We start from the raw sequence: 17,686 nt of genomic DNA, 5'->3' as shown, positions 1-17,686 counted from the left end.
TTAATTAATTCTGAACTGTAGAAATAAAAAATACCAGTTATATGGAACTTTTTACACTTTTTTGTGACTAAAAATCAATCAATCAAATGAGTCATCAGTGTTTCATCTATTATGTGTTCTTTATTAATGTGAGGGTTTCTTATTTTATTTTCAACGATTATATTTCATTTTTTTCAAAAAACAAACGTTTAATTCCAAAGGAAGTGATGTTTTAAAACCCGGAAACCAGTGTCCACTCACTGGACTACAATCCCCACAACTCTGCCTAGAATCCTACGTCATACAGTTAAACCAATGGCTGAATCCGCCTGAGTCATGTGACGCGCAGCGCAGGAGATTTGAATTGTTTGTGTGGTTATGTGTGTTTTTCTTGTCGCAGTTTGAATGCGGAGCAGAAAAGTATATTTGTGAGTTTTCAAAAGGAACTTGAGGTTTGTAGTTTTTGCTTTAATTAACCAGACATTCTGTGTGAGCCGCTGAATGAACCAAACTCAATGTTAAAGCTCTTATCTGTTAATGTTTGATTTAGGATAGCTAGCTGACGAACTCAAGGGCTAGTAGGCTAACGTTAAAGTTAGCATGGCGATTAACGTTCACGTGTAAATTCCCTTGTTCCGCTGTTTGCCAGTTTTTGTGTGAATTGTTGTCATTATAGTTTAATGTCAGAGATGAATGTGCTGCTGCAGGTCTGAACCGGATCAATCTGTTTCCCTCAGAGAAGGAGCAAGAGCGGGATGGAGTGTCGGGCTAACAGCGGTAAGTTAGCTAACAATCCCTGACCCTGAGCCAACATCTATACACACTGGGCGCCACGTTCATGTGTTATTTTAACCGTTTCATGCACAATGTCTCTGAACAGATCTGCTCTTTCTGACTGATGAGAAGTTTGACTTCGATGTTACTCTGTCACCTGCCAGGTAGGAAACACATGTTTCTGTCAAACTGTATTAAGTATCATCAGGGCCACAAATCACCAGTGCTGATATTATGATATCGTTATCATTAAAGTCCGTGTAAAGCAAAATCTGCTACTGTCACGTGAAGGCATCACTAACAAACTGCTTCTGAATACATTTCTATTAACACCGAAAAAGTGTCATCTTCTGCAGCTTTATCTTTTTCTGAAAATCTCCAAATTGACTTTAAGCTGCCAAAATCAAGTTCAAGGTTCATCTTTGTCACCTTGTCAAACTGTAGTGGTAAAAAAGTTAAAACAAAACTATATGTTAGAAGGCAGTAGAGACCATCTGAATAATTTAAATATAAAATAAAAAACTTCTACAATATTTACACTATTGCACATTGACGAGAGGATTTACACAATTTCACACTGAGATGCAGAAATTGCACATTGGGATAATGAGATCGCACAGCTTGAAGTTGGTTTGGTGTGTGTTTGTCGCCAAAGGAGATTTCCAGTGGTGTGTGTCCTGCATAGGGTGGGAGCAGTTCTCTAACAGTGTTCTTTGGACCATATTCCTCTCAAGGAAGGTTCGTTTATGTGGAAATGCTTCAAGTAGTGATTTTTGAGATTGTATTATAACCTTTCAGATATCGCAAACAGTAACTTTATGAGTTTGTGTTTCTTTCCTGAAATTACATATTACACCTTTAAAGATTCTTGGATACAGTTTGTTGCTTGTGATCGACATGCAGGCTCTCAACATTTGCTGTATGTGTGTGACCTTAATCAACACTGCTCCACAATGAAGTGCACAAAGGTAATGGAAGAGATGCTCAAAGCTGGAAAAATACTATTTTAAATTTCAGATGGTGTTGAGACGGCTCCAGAGAGATCTTGGGAAAACAAATCTCAAGTATCAAACCTCTGATTAAACCTGTCTCTTTGCAAGTTTAATTTAAATGGCTATCTAAGATCTATTGGCACATTACATTAATAAATATGTGATATCAGGTCCCTGTTGATCACAGAAGTGTCTATCTTGTAAAACTGATTAATAAAGGATACAGAGATTAGGTCTACATTACATGTGGTGTTCTATCACCTTATGAAGGAAAGTTTTATTGTTTTGAAAAACCGAAATGGTGACATCGTCTGGTGAACTACTGGTACTACATTAAATGAGAAAATGTAATGTTAGATTTCATGAATATTAAATATTTTTCTTTAGATTAAGAAATCTACCCTATTAAAAACATGATTTAAAAAAAACAACAGAAAAGAAATCAGCTCAGTTTTGTGGTCATCTTGTTCATCTTTCTTAAGCTCTTTGTGTCCTTCTCTCAGCTGTGATGTCAGTGGTATGTCTCTCTGCTCTGCAGCTCCAATGGTGATGAAGATGAAGACGAGGTGTTCGTGGGTCCAGTCAGCCATACGGAGAAATGTGTCTCTGTTAACATGGCAACCCGGCTTGAGGGCAGCCGGATTGGCACATTGGGGAGCTGGAGCCCACTGTCTGGGGATCAGCTGGAGGCTGTGTGTCAGGAAGCCCACAGACTAGCAGACCAGCTGCAGGGCAGCGAACTGAGCCGGCCACACAGTGAGGACGATAAGACCACCAACATGAACACTGACACCACAACCGACAGGGAGGAGTTTGTGCAGGACGTTGAGGCTAAACTGGGCGTGCTTGGTCAAACTGCCAGTACGCTCAGTCCCATCAAACGTGAGACCTTCTGTGTCCAGGACAGTCCCATGAAGCAGCTGCCGCCTGCTGTCCAGCGCCGCCTGCTGAGAGGAAGCAGCATCAACGCCTCCACCCGCCCTGCCAGCACAACTTCATCCACCCGCCCTGCCAGCGCAGCCCCATCCACTCGGCATGCCAGCGCAGCCTCATCCACTCGGCATGCCAGCGCAGCCTCATCCACCCGGCATGCCAGCGCAGCCTCATCCACCCGGCATGCCTCTGCCAACACAAGTTTATTCACCCACCTTGCTCCATCCACCAGACTCAGCACCTCCAGCCCTGTGGCCGTGGCCAAACCTCAGCCTAAGATGGGGCTGCGAGGGAAAGCCACACTGGGCGTTGTGCTGCCTAGCAAACCAGCTGCCCCAACAACTTCCTGTTCAGCCAGCAAGAGCAGAGTAGAGAAAACTAGACTACAACCACCAAGCAAAGTAGGGAAATAGTTTTTTACTTTTCAAATCTCTGGTAAAACATTCACCCTATAAAGGACACTGATCATCTGTGACCTCTTAGAATTAACTGGCGACCCAGTACTACTGCTAAGTGAATGCAGATGAAGTTGATGTCAGCTCTTTTATTCTCACTGTTTCAGGCGGTGGGGGGTTGGAGGCGTAGCCCGTCCTCTCGCTCCTCCAGCCGGGCAGAATCAAGTGAGGATCTGCTCTCTGATACGGCGAGCGTGGCGTCTGATATCAGCGATTCTTCACTTAACTCGAGTCTGTTGGGAAAACGCACGCTGGTTCCACCTACCAAGGTAACACACCTGTTTAAAACTGATTCTGCTCGATTTATCAGGGAAATGTGATCATCTTCATTATGTTTTTATGTATATCATCATTGACATCCCGATATGGTGTTAAAGATACCTCATAGTGTTTTCTCTGTCAGAGGGTTGTGGGGAATCTGTCAGGTGTGAAAGCTCCACCCCCGCAGAGCAGGAGGGTGACGGACAGGAAGAACACGTCGTCATCCTCGTCCTCGGTGTCCAGCTTCAACTCCAGCCTATCTATCTCCCCTGCTAAAGGTACACTAACTGCTAATGCTGCTGCTAATGGTCAGTCTGATGGAGTAGAGCTACATCAGTTTACAGACTAACATTTATCCATCCCCTCTACTGGAAACAAATAAAACTTGTTCATAAAAACGTTATAGAAGCACTGCCTTACCAGTTTTTCCCACAGAATCAGACTTTAATTGTGGTGGTGGCTGTCCAGCTGTCATAGAGCATGCGCACTCGAGACTTCTGCCGACCGAGTCAGCTAACTTCTGGTTTAGTGCCGAGCTAACTTGGATGGGGATAAAATGTAACGGGGAGGCTCTTCTATACTGGTCAAAGTTTATTGGATTGAATTTCCCAAATTCTGACAGTAAAACGCGTCATTTCGGGGGGTTTTGAGGCTTTTATTACAGTTTTACTGGTGCATCTTTCACAAGGGCTTGATCTCGATGACGAGGCCAGCTGTCTTCTTTGCAGAGGAAGTTGCTTTCAAGCCAACTGCATTAAATAGTCCTCCTCCTCTTCTTTTTTGGTTTTACTGGGCAGACTAAAAATCACACCGCCATCTACTGAATATGAGTATATAACATCATGCTATTCACATGGGTGTGCTGTGTTGAGTGAGTGAGAACGGGACACGCAGCTCCAAAATTAAAAAATAAATATGTGGTGACCAATGTTGATATTGTGGCGAACCACCACAAATAAAAGAATGTGTGTGAAACACTGCTTACTGTTAACTGGAAGGTGTTGTGTCTCCCCTCAGGTAAACTGAACTCTTCTTTAAATCGGAGTATGAGCAACTCCACCGGCCCCACCCCCAGCAGCATCACCAGACCAGTGAACAACAGCAGACCACGACGTTCTACCATCTACTCTACTGCAGAGCCAGCGCCCTCCACCGCTGGACGCCGCTCGCTGTCTGCCCAAGCCAAGAGGCCACTTGAGGCAGAATACATCAAAGCCAAAAGGTCCACACCGCTTAAGAGAGCTGAGGTCACACCTCTTCAGGTGACGCCTGCCAAGAGAGTTTTGGAGAGGACCGCCTCAATCCCCTCCACCGCCTCAGTCCGACCACAGAGTGGACTGAAGACCAGATCTAAACCTGAGGCTCTAGTCCCACCGACACCCAGTGGAGGGGTCAGAGGAGTTCCTCCCATAGACGGTGAGATGATGATGTGATGTAGCTGTCAGTTTAATGTCTGTCAATAAGATGAGTTTACATCAGTTTGTCTCATGGCACAATTTCCTTTTAACTCTATGAACAGATATCTGGGTATAAATACAGAATCTGTAGATAGTGTTTTGGTTTCTGTTTGTAGTCTGAGTAGTATTGATCAATATCAATCATGTTTGAGTGGGTTTAGGAAGCATGCAGGTAAACGGCGCACGTGGAGAGCAAGAGAGACCCAAGGCATTGGCTGAAATGCATCTCTGAACTCATCAGCGTCTTAACTTGGAGAGATATTAGCTAAATTGTCGATTGTCAACAGGTTCCAAGATTGCTAATTGGACTGTAAACAATGAGCAGCAAAGGGAAGAGGAAGTCTTGGTCTGAATATCTTCTATCTTGATATCCCCTGGCTCCACCGGAAGTCCTGAAACCTAAACCGTTGCCCCCAGCGAGTTTAGCGTCATCAGATGATAGCCAGTGGGTTCCCAGATTGGAATTCCTTTAATCAGTCAATAAGAACAAAAGACCGAACTCCAGAGACAAAATTCTATTCCTGAAGCCTGAACTCAGTCACACCAACCAATCATTAGTTTCACCACAAATGCTATAGTCAGGAGCTCGACATTTTGCTCATTACCATCAATAGAGCTGCAAAGTTAGACTAGCCACTTTTTTTTTCTGTGTTCGTGTGGTAAATAAGGACAAACTTAATTTGAAAGTTTTGGCAGAGAAAGAAAAGACTTCAGACTGAACTGATCTGTTTTAATTTCAATATCGTGGTTAAAACTGACCGGCCTTCAGTTCCTATATTTGATTTTGATGCGTCTGTCTGTCTGTGTTTGTGTTTTGTATCCAGATATCTCACTGAAGCCAAAGAGGTTGATGTCGGGAAGCAGCGTGGAAAGGTAGATGACATCACACTACAGCACCAACATTGTACCCATGTAGTCAGCTGTATTTAACTTATTCACGTGTATGAAACTAACACTCATTAAATTGTTCAATATAATTTCTGTAAATAAAACATGCCCAACAACAGAGAACAACAGGCACTTACTTGCTGATTTTTAAAGTCTCACAAGTTTTCCTTTTACATCTGAACATGTGACATTTAGACTGGCTGAAACACAGCAAGTTTATGTGATTAGAGGTGAGCTGGAAAGCCTCATGGTGAAAAGAATGACAGGTTTAGAGTAGAAATATGATCATATTCTTAGACAAGGCCCAAAGTGTTTTGCTGAGAAGCATTAAATGTAAACTTTTGGGGACAAGAAAACTCCCCTGGAAGCTTTGAAGCTGGTAAAACTGATCATAATCAATGACCGCCAAGTGAGACTGGAGGGAACTTTAAGTACTGAAGAATATTTCTAGATAGTAAATGTTTCAACCAGGTTGGTTTTTTTTTTTAAAAGAAGAAAAAATATCTGTCCTGTTGCCCTGTGCTTTGTCTGAAATCTGACATTTGGTTTTGTTGGGTCTACCTACTTTTCTGTCAATTCAGTGATGTCATCAATAAACACCTTCCTCCCCTGTAGTCTTCCTCAGAAGCCCTCTGCTGGTCCTCTGACACCCTCTGCTGGCAGCTGCAGGTCGCTGCAGGTGAATGCGCGTCGTCCCTCTGCCCTGCCTACTCCCATGAGACGCAGAATGTCAGCCATCCCTGTCGCCACACCGACAAATCAGAACCGCCACACAAGACCTCCACCCACCTCTGACTCTATCCCCTGTCCCACCTCTGCTAAAAGGGAGAGAAGCTGCAGGTGAGCACTCTTGACATCTAAGGGGCTGTGGTCCTACTGCGCCAAATCACCTTTCTGTTACCATGACAACACATGGAGAGGTATCACTTTTTTTGTTGTTTCTTTGTAGCCCCACCCCCACAGGCACACAGGAGATGGAGCCTGTTGATGCTCCAGAAATCCAGCCCTTCTGCCTGGAGGAGGAGGTGCCTGCTGCCCCGCCCTCCAACCCTCCACAGCCTGACCAATCAGAAAGCACTGATAATGAAGCACTGAGTCAGGGCCAATCAGAGCCCAACAAAAACCTGATCGAACTGGAAACTACAGAGGAGAGCAGCAACAAGACACAGGAGGTCAGAGGTCACCAGATCACCAACTGTACATTTAACGTGATCACTTTCTATCGTCTGCCAACAACTGTTCAGGAGATATTTCATTCAATGGATTAAAAACATTGAGTTTCCAGAAAATGGCTCTGATGCTTCATGTAATCTGTAAAGTAACTAGTAACTAAAGTTATCAAATTAATGCATTGAGTAAAAAGTGCTACATTTGCCTTCAATATGTAGTGGAGTGGAAGTATGAAGTAGCAGAAAATAGAAATACTCTAGAAGTGTACCAATGCCTCAAAATTGTACTTAAGTACAGTACAGTACCTGAGTAAATGTACTTAGTTACATTCCATCGCTGGAAAATGAATATATAATGCATGACATGAAGGGATTGCTTTGTTCTCATCTGTCTTGTTGGAGTGACTTATGGACTAGAGTGAAGCCAAAACATCTTGATCGTCTCATGGTGGCTGGCTGCAGTATTGCAGTTGTGCACATTTTGGGAAAATCCCTAAAATATTTACTCACATAACATAGAAATGATTCTGCTGTCACAGATTGAAGGTACATGTTCATGTGACGAGCTTTATCCTCAGTTAAATCTGATCAGCTGCTTCGTTCAGGGGAAACCCACAGATCCTCATCACTCCAATGCTCTCTCCCTTTTCTCCTCAGGTTCTCCTGTTGGATCTTCCAGCTCCGACTCTGCAGCCTCAAGAGAAACTGCTCATTGACTTGACCAACACCCCCAACCTGATCCGGACAAGTAACAAGACCTGCACCACAAATCAGGTAACTGACACCAAAGTCCTTGTAGGCAAGTCTTGCCACTCGATAGCCATCGTGACATTTTCCCGGGCACTTATTTTGTGCTAAAACCATACCTGGTTCTATTCATAGATTGGAATTATTTTGATTTGTCTGGAGGGAACTTTAAATAAACCTGTTTGTTTTGCTCCAGCAGCTGATTGACCTGAGCTCTCCGCTCATCAAGTGGAGCCCAGAAGACAAAAGGGAGAACAACGCTCCACTCATCAACCTGTCCTTCTGATTCTCCTGGAGACCTGGATCTGATGGTGTCGGCAGTAAACTGGACTCAGCATATCTCTGTCTTCAGAAACTTTAATAATAATCCAATTAACAGAGTTTTTATCAGTGAAGTCTTTACTGAAGAATTATGATTTAAATGATGAAAATATTCAAAGGTTGCTGAAGTTTTTCTGCACCCGATTGTACTTTTATTTGTTTCCGTCGTGCTGCTCTTAGTGATGTCTGAATAAATGTTGTTAATGTCACTGCTGTAAACACTCAGGCTGCTGTTTGCTTAAATACTTCTGAACGTGTAATAGTTCATTAAAATTATAAGCCAGGCTAAAATAGAAGAAAATCAAAGCAGAAGGTGAGGCTGCAGCTAACCAATACCCACAAAAAACCTGCATATACCATTAACCTCAAACTGGAATTTATTAAAAGAAAATATGCGCATCACACAGTCTTCAGACCAGTGTTCACACTCTTGTGTTTGTAGCGTACAGTTATAACATGTCAAGTCAACCATGACAGATGAGTTACTAATCATCTCTAAAGTTAAATAATAATGATGATGATTTTACTGATGATGGATTGCTGGATCGTGATTCATTAATGGTGTTGTCACTATAAATAGCCATATCTGTGCATCACGACAGCTGCTCTGGTGCTGTTGGAGAACCCTCTGATGCAGGGCAATCAGGTTAACTGTGTCAATATGCAAACAGATTATTTCCTTATCTCTTTACATGCCTCCAGTATTGGACTGACACCAGTGGCAGGGCCATGTGCTGCCAAAATCACTGAACTCAAACCTTCTAAAAACTGAAGGAAGACACATTAAGATACTCTCATATTTGTATGGTTAAATGCTTTATCTAAGATAAGTTGGGCGGTTTGGTGTGGAAGTCGACATTTATGATGCCGTAGATCTTTAAACCTACCACTGTCTTTGTATTTTGAACTCATCTGTTGGCAAAATGTATATTCATTTAATTCACTCTAATATATATTCCTACATAAAAACCTACCTCTGCACGTGACCATATAAATACTACTTAACTCTATGCTCACCTGTTGTGTTCTGTTATCATACGCAACAGATATACTATTGCTGCTTTATACCACAGAGGGCACTGTTGTATAAGGCAAGTCATAGTTAACGTGCTGTACGCAGAGAAGTCAGAGTGAATCAAGGTGGCGACTACTAACCGTGCGATACTTGTTGAAGTAAACTGCATTCGTTCATGATTCCAGCATCTCATCATTGTTGAGTTAACACCACATCACTCACCTGCAATGCTTGACTAAAAAAAGTTAGGGCCAGTATTAAAGGACCTATTTGTAAGAAAATTAGATTTTTGAGTTTCAATCCCAACTCGTCAAAAACTTTTGGCTCGTTGGACAGGTCAGCCAACCCCCCAAACATAGATTTTGACAGTGAAACTCAAAAATCTAATTTTCTTACAAATAGGTCCTTTAAGACGTCAAATCAAGTACACAAAGTCACAGTATTATAGTCTAAAATGTCATCGCTGAGTTACCCTGGATAGTGTTTTCATGCCGCAGTGCTGTGAAGAGGTTATAAAAAAATAGAATATGTCATACTAAAAGCACTAACTTTGGAAGATAACCTATGTTAGGTCAAAAAATGTGACAATTACCATTACCCTGCTGATAAAAGCAAAAGTCAGACTGTTTCCTGTGAACAGAGTGTGCAGTACTCTGGTGTGTTAAACTGTGGGGGGAAAATGTTGATTGTCAGCATCAGATTTTGTGCTTCCACTTCCTCATTACTTCGTCCACACAAAGAGCTGCAGGTGTGTCTCAATGCAAAACAACTATCAGAACAATATAGAATAGAATAGATGTTTATTTTCATTGTTTCAGAAACAACGAAACACAGTTAAGCAGCTCTTTGTTTGACAAATAAACATAAATACTTAAATATAAGCAGTATTAAAAAAGATACAAATCCTGACATATATCAGGCATGTGATTTTTCCGGATTTTTCGACCAGCTGTTTATTTGGGACAGGCATTTAATTCCCTCCTCACAAAAATCCAGGATGAAAATGTCACAAACTTCGCCAGCTTATCCAAACGACTTATCCAACCAGCACTCGTAGCAAACTCCTCATCTCTGCTGTCACTCATGGTGGCGTACATTTGTTTCTCCGTCGCCCTGATCATTTTGCGGGACACTCTCTCGTGGCGTGCCAGTAGTTGATAACTAATTCCCGCATGTTTATCTCAGGCTCCTCTCTAGCCTTCTTCCTCCCTCCACCAGGCAGCCTGGCCCTGTTGCTGTCCCCTTCGGACAGACGCTGAAGCTCTGTTTTATTTTTTCGCCAGTCTCTCCCTCTCTTGGGGTCGACAGAGAAACATCTAGCGGCTGCTTCTCCCGAGTTTTCCTCTGCATATTTTAAGACAGAAAGTTTGCTGCACCGGAGCCATGGCGATCATCAGTGTGATGACTGACTGAAAGCAAGCACTATACGTGAAAAAGGCGAGAGAAAAAGAGTTGTCAGTGGTGGCGTCTTCCTCCTTGATGTTTAAAAAAAAAAATTAATTAGACTCAGCATTAATTTGGAACAGGCGGTTATTTACCAAAATATACAACTTCACCCGGCGTTTAAAGGGGACCACATGACGTGTTTTATAATGTGTTTATGTGTTTCAGCTGCTAATGTAACGCTGTTACTGTGATGACATATGATAGTTAAATATTGAATCTGTCTATAATAACCACATCCTGACATGTAACTGTGATTTTTGATAATCTAAGTACTAATAATAACAATCATGACAAAAAATTAACAAAGACTGCAGATCACGATAAGAAGCTGCAACTGGCAGTGAGCTGCTGTCTTTTCTTTTAGCAGTGAAGTGATGTACTGATGAACATTATAAAATACGATAATGTATAAAATAACATTTAATGGTAAAAAAAAAAAAAGTACAGTTGCAGTAGGCTTCTATTATAAATATGCAGCATATATATAGTTTATTATTATTATTATTGTTATTATTATTATCATTTTTATTACAACTACTATTTTTCTGCATATTCTTGACTTCGAATGGGAGCTGCTGTAAAGCATTTCTGTTTCTGATTCATATATTATGCAGTCAGTTGCCCAAATTTTAAGTTAAATTAAAGATGTCGCATCTGTCTTGGTTCATTTAGACACTGGGTGACAGTCATTAGGGCAGCTCACTGTGCCTTTCTTTGGGACTGATCATGGCTGACTTCAGGCAGGTTGGGACTGCAGATTGCAGTAGCGAGAGGTTGAAGATGGTGGTGTATACCTCTGCTAGCTGGTCTGCGCAGGCCTTGAGAATCCTGCCGGTGACTCTATCTGGTCCAGCCACTTTCCTCGCGTTGACTCTACACAGGGAGGATCTGACCTCATGTTGGTCCAGTTGTATGGCGTTGTCCTTCCCTGGTAGAGCCAGATTTGTGTCAGCAGCAATCCGGTTGTCAAAGCGAGGAAAGACGTAGTTGATGGAGTCTGGCAGTGTGCTGTCTGTGGAGTTGGTGGCTGTGTAGCTGTCCTTGTAGCCGGTCAGAGTTTTTATCCCCTGCCACATGTTTCTGGAGTCGTTGCTGTGTAAAGTGCTGCTCTATGTGCTGCTTGTAGCTGTGTTTGGCCTCATTGATGCCTCTCCTCAGGCTTCGCTGTGCTTGCTTGTAGGCCTGCAGGTCCCCAGACTTGAAAGCAGAATCCCGTGTCCTGAGCAAGGTCTTCACCTTGCCGTTGAACCACGATTTCAATATAAAGCCGTTGAAGGTGAGGTTCGCCCAGGGTGACATGCAAGATAGGACATGCCATTGTGCAGTTGTGTCAGAGGTGTAGCAGAAAAGTGACAAGGATCAGGATGAGTTGAGAAATCCTGCACTCAAACTCAACAAACGAACACAGAAAGCTTGGTAGCCTTTGCTTGCTTGGAACTTCCAGTTAAGTGGGCTTGTCTGACTCACCTCAGCTACACGCACACTCACCTCTGTGCCCATTTTTGATTAGGCAGCAGTCACACATATGCAAAATCAACATTCACCTCCTGTTCAATTCCATTCCATGTGAGCAAAGGGGAAAAAAACTTTTACATCTGATTTGCAGTTCAACTTTGGGGCACTTTGACTGGCAAATATTACATACTTGGATGCCAGCAACCTTGTGAAAGAAAAGTAAAAACCCAGAATGCAACCTGACATTGACACAACATCACATTACTAGCATGATTGATGAAAACATGTCAATGTGAGGAGAGGTCTGCTTATAAATGTAAGCTTCATGTCCTCATTCAATTTATTCTGTTTCCGAATTGCACCCAACTGCAACCTTAACTAATTGTAAAGATGATCGATAAAGATGTTACAATTGCTGCTTTGTCTGCACTTTGCAATGCCAATGTAACATCTACTCAACAACTTACAGCCCAACATGGTTATTCCAGAGCTGGATACTGTGGAGCACCAGGCTAGCAGCAGCTGTTCGTCACTGATCTCTCTCTTCAATCGTGGATGCAGATAAAACCGTCATCCAACCTGGAGATGGGACTTTTTGTTTCTGTCTATCCTGCAGAGATGGGGACTCGAGTCACTGTGACTTGGACTGGAGTCGACTGGAGTTGCTGTTTTGATGACTTGTGACTTGACTTGAAAAAAAAAAAAAAGACTTGAGACTCGACTCGGACTTGGAAGTTAATGACTCGGGACTTGACTTGACTTGAGACATAATGACATGAATGACTTGAGTGTTATTCAGTTCATGATTTCAGTTTGAATATACATTAATACATTAATACAAAAAAATGTTTTTATATATATATCAATTACCCGGTAGGAGTGCAGGCATTGTCATGATTGGATCACTACCCTGTCAATCAATCATGCCCTCTCTACATACCTTACATGTTTATTTGAGAAACACGCCCTCTTATATCAGATCTGCATCAACATGGCAGCGGGAGGGGTGCCAAGAGTCATCGTCTTCGGCTTTCGGAATTACCATTTTGACGGCAAAAGACGCACAGCACAGTGCAAGACATGCTACCTAAACATCTCGGACAGCCAAGCGACGACTTCAAACTTTGTTTGTCATTTGAAGAGCCATTCTGCCCAGTAAGCGCTTGTCAATTAGCTAATATTATCCTGTTAGCCTAGTCAGTAGTTAGCTAACTTTAGCTTGATATGATACGGAGGTGGGGGGGGGGGGGGGTCGGTTTGGTGGAACTTGTTTTTTTTTTTTTTATTTGCCAACATCAACCCCAGACAACGTGAGCGAACCTTCCGACCGGTTCATCACCAGACTGGCTGTACATTTTACAAACGAGCAACACAGGGTTAAATGAGCTAAATAACATACCAGCCCGCCAACACCGAATCATTACCCAGTGTTTTCCCTGCCTATCTTAAGCAATGGCGGGCCGCCTGCATGATTTTGGCCACTACCTGTGTGCAGTGTTGCCAGATCTTGCGAGAGAAACAAGCAAGTGGGCCAATCAAAACAAGCGACTTTTCTGGTCATGGGGAAAAAAAAGAAAAAAAAAAGAAAAAAGATATCATTACAGTATGCACACATACATAAATATCACCCTGAATCCATACATTTATTGCATTGCATTTATTATTGTTTTTATATGTTATGATCCTTTTTTGTTTTAGTTCAAGGACTTCAAAACAATATGACATACAATACAATAGGAAGAGGATCGAGGAAGAACAAGCCCAAAAAACCCAATATTTATAAGCGACTTTACAGAAAAACAAGCCCAAAGTCGCTTTTTATAAGCGGACTTGGCAACTGTGCCTGTGTGTGTGTGTATGTGTGTGTGTGTGCGGGCGCGTGGGGGTCATCCCTGCAAAGTAAATATTGCAGCAATGAAGTCAGCTAAAAGTAGTAGTAGTAGTAGTAGCTAAGGCTGTGAAGTTGAATGAACACTGTTTGAGATGGACTAAATGAAGCAATTGTCTTAAAACTGAGTAATTACTACAAGCTAAAACACTAGTAAATAAAGTAGATACTGCTTAAAGACAGATCATGACACAAATATGGTTTTAAAACTTAGCAAAGTAAGTAAATATAATTTAAAATGGAATACATATGTTAAAACAGTACATGAAATAAATAAGATTTTAAAATGAAGTAACCTTTAGTTAAAAACAGTATATGAAGTTGATTTGAGTTAACAGCTGAGTAAATGTAAATTTCTGTTTTGTCTGATTCCATCATGTATTTTACTGAATATCAGTCATTACAATGCAAATCCAAAATATTGTCATTTTTTAAACAGGTTGGACACATTGGCCATTGATGTTTACTGACACTTACTTATATCTTGTCTTTTCACTTTATTAAGATCAGATTCTGCGGATTAAATTGCAATTATAAGGTGACTTGACTTGGACTTGACTTGACCTAGTACAGGACTTGACTGAAATGACTTAGGACTTACTTGAGACTTGACTTGACTTGCCCAAGAAAAAATGACTTAGGACTTACTTGAGACTTGCACATATGTGACTTGGTCCCATCTCTGCTATCCTGAGAAGATGTTTCTGAAAATTGTAAACACTATGGCTATATTCTACAACAGTCATAAGAGAGTTTATGAATACCTTTTCTTATTTGTAGAATGTGTTGTGTGCGAAATAGTTCAATCTAATAGATGTGTTTTTTACTGTATACTGCATCTCCCTCCCTTTTACTGCAGTCAGGTGTCAAGAAACAGCCTAGTCCGCCTCCAAAGACAGTTGGAAGGTGTTACACCCGCACCAGGCGTTGTCGCTGTAGACTCGGTGGGCGCTCCAACAGGATAGAGTCTCATCTTTGACGAGGATGAATTCTTTGACCACAATTTGACTATGATTTTACCAAGTTGATGTAATGTAAGGGGGAAAGGTGGGTTCTTTTTTTTATCGGGTGGAGAGCAGTGCTGAGGAGACCAAAGAGCCAAACTTCAAGGAACAAAAACTTTAAAATTTAATTTACAATTTTCTGAATGCATTCCGTTAAAAGAGTCCCAAATATATTCAAATCCCAGCATCCCTTAAAAACTGCAGTCCAGCGTGGCTATAGCAGAGAAAAGGTGGTGGCTTGTAAGTCTCCCTCTCACCACCTGCCTGGGATACCACTGTCCTCTTTTTTATTCATTTATTTATTTATTGTGTTCTGTGCCAGTCTCCTCATCTTTAACCTTTAGCCCAGGTGGTTGGTCCCATCCATCGAACCATACCATTGGCCCCTTGCGCCATTCTCAGGAAGCCAATTGGTGGTCAACAGTGCCTGTCACAAAATCAACAAATCTGCCAGGTGCAGATTATCAGACAATCCATTTAGTTAAGGGGAGTGCAGAGCTTAAGCAGTGACAGGAAGTGCAGACAAAAACAACAATTTATTGCAACAATAAAAGCATGCAATACGACAAACAAACTTGTGCAACTAAAAACACAGCACGCAACAACATAAAATACTTAAGAACAGTCACTTCTGCCCTTTGACAAATGTACCACCTTTGTTACTGCACTATTATATCTCTCTATAAAAGCAAGAAATCTCTGTCTGTCTGTGTGTGTCTCTGTGTGTGTCTGTGTGCGTGTGTGTGCCTCAAATATCTCTGCAGATCAGGATGAGACTAACCTGAGATTTTCAACATGGCTGCTGCGTGGTTTAAAGCGAAACTCTGGCCAAAAAGCAACCAAGGCTTTATTTGGGATTGAATATGAGTCAAACCTTCGTGTAAAAGCATTATTATGACGAAAGAGGCACTTTTAAGATTAACCGTAGTTTTGGTTTTGGACACGTTCATTTTGAACGGGAGAGCTAGGGGCATGACACGCTAGCATCAAAATCGCTATTTTCAGAACACTAAGAAGGCTCGACACTACATGAAACTTTGGGTCTCTACTCATGAACACGAGCATTGAGAACATTGTTCATATTCAATCCCAAATAAAGCCTTGGTTGCTTTTTGGTGAGAGTTTCGCTTTAAGGGTGTGCAACGTTGGATTTGTTTGGACTACAATGATACCGTTAATGATTCATCTCATAAATGCTTTACGAATTCCGCTAGCATTGTCAACCATAGCCATGTGCGCACCAGAGCCAATCACTGCAGAGCCGACCCCCACGACACACCTTAGGAAACAAGCGGATTTATACCTGCAGCAGCGCAAGCATCTATGCATCTGTGCATCTAAACTGACTGTTGTGGATTAATGAGACTAAATGAGTCTGGACCGAGTCTGTTCGGGTCTGAGGAGATCTGGATACGTGAGGACAACAAACTGGAATCGGAATCTGTGGATGTTCGTGTGTAGCTAGCTGCTAGCCCACCCACACAGCCCACCTCCTGAGTCAGGAGCAGCGCGTCCAAAACTGGAATTATTATAAATAATGTCCACCACGCTTTTTCGTGAACATTGCCGTCACGTTTGCTTTGTGTCTGGTGCAGGAAGAAACGGTAAAAACAGGCTTTCGTCACAAGCAGGAAGTGTTTGCAAGCAAAAAAACAGGTTCCTATTGGTGGAAAAAGGCACCACACCAACCAATCACAAAATTATATGGCAAACCACGTGATTTGGTTGCTGAGGAACAGGGGAAGTTGTGGGAGGGACGACAGCAAAAGATTGACAGACAGTCAATTTTGTGACATTTAGCATGTTTGGAGTGTATAGGTAGTGTGTTGTGTAGTGTGTTTAGTGTGTAGTGTAGTCGTTTTTCTGTGTTGTGAGTCAAAACAATGAGGAGACGGCTGAATGTGAAGCAGGCAGTGCAGCTCTTCATTGAGCTGAGGGAGCCCTGAGCCTGAGGCATTGCCTGCATTTAAATGTAAATAGTTACATATAACTTTGTAAATTTTCCAGAGCTACCCACTACTCTCGCGACATACTTCTTTTTATACATGGTAAATGGACTTGCATTTCTGTAGCACTTTTCTAGTCTACTGAACGCTCAAAGTGCTTTGTCACATTATCTCATTCAAAACACACATTCATATACTGATGGTGGAGGCCGCCATGCAAGGTGCCAACTGCTCATCAGAAGCAATTTGGGGTTCAGTATCTTGCTCATTCTCAGATTATTATTTTTTTCTGGGGCTGGTTCATTTTGAATGATGGGGCAATCAAATTAACCAGAAGAAGTCTTATTTTCACTGGAAATGTTATTCCAGCATTTCCAGAGAAATCTGACTCAGAGTGACTTCTCACGCTCACTGAAATACTTCAGAAACATAGCTGCATGTGTGCCAGAGGGGTGTGTCGGCCTGTTCCTGTTTCTTCCTGGGGGTGACTCGCTTCTTGGAACTGTGTGACAGAAGCTGTCTGAACCTTTCATGCTGTGTATGTAACTTCTGGGTCATGACCCTTTTAATTAAAGAGAGCTGTTCTTCATGAGGGAGTTTAAGGGTCTTTGTGAGGTACACGTCTTATTCTCCTCTTCATCAGGTTCCTTAAATAAAATGTTTGCTCACATACAAAGGTTCATTTATTGTCATTATATAACACACGATGGAAGGTAACGTGTAACACATTATTGCTCCACACACCTAGACAAACAAGTAAATGCTTTCTTTTTGAAGTTTTAAGAATAGCTGCGCTAAAGCAACATGCCTGTTAATTCCAGTAACTATGTGACACTAAAGAAAAAATCGATAGTCGACCTACCTGTTGAGACATCACAACTCTTGCATCATGTTTCTTACTGGTAGTACTGTCTGGAGGAGTCTGCCTATAAATACGAGCTCCTTCAGTTATTCTA

At 41.9% G+C, this 17,686-nt stretch overlaps 1 protein-coding gene across 3 annotated transcripts; it reads left to right on the top strand.

Moving 5' to 3' along the window:
- Positions 1 to 293: 293 nt before the first annotated feature.
- On the top strand, positions 294 to 8,195 carry gtse1 (G-2 and S-phase expressed 1). 3 transcript variants are annotated; one of them, XM_030424859.1, is made up of 12 exons: positions 294 to 431; positions 687 to 756; positions 860 to 917; positions 2,284 to 3,079; positions 3,241 to 3,402; positions 3,537 to 3,672; positions 4,412 to 4,810; positions 5,676 to 5,724; positions 6,355 to 6,579; positions 6,689 to 6,911; positions 7,566 to 7,682; positions 7,855 to 8,195. In XM_030424859.1, exons 2-12 carry the CDS (start codon positions 735 to 737, stop codon positions 7,939 to 7,941), a joined length of 2,274 nt encoding a protein of 757 aa, XP_030280719.1. In that variant the 5' UTR covers positions 294 to 431; positions 687 to 734; the 3' UTR covers positions 7,942 to 8,195. The 3 variants fall into 3 exon arrangements, with proteins under 3 accessions (XP_030280719.1, XP_030280717.1, XP_030280718.1); XM_030424857.1 differs by having other exon boundaries at positions 7,852 to 8,195; XM_030424858.1 differs by having other exon boundaries at positions 305 to 431; positions 717 to 756; positions 7,852 to 8,195.
- Positions 8,196 to 17,686: the final 9,491 nt, after the last annotated feature.

The sequence above is a fragment of the Sparus aurata genome, chromosome 8 (assembly GCF_900880675.1).
Source record: "Sparus aurata chromosome 8, fSpaAur1.1, whole genome shotgun sequence".
In the NCBI taxonomy this organism is placed as follows: Eukaryota; Metazoa; Chordata; class Actinopteri; order Spariformes; family Sparidae; genus Sparus; species Sparus aurata.
Note: the sequence above shows the minus strand (reverse complement) of the source record. Positions and strands in the feature narration are given on the sequence as shown.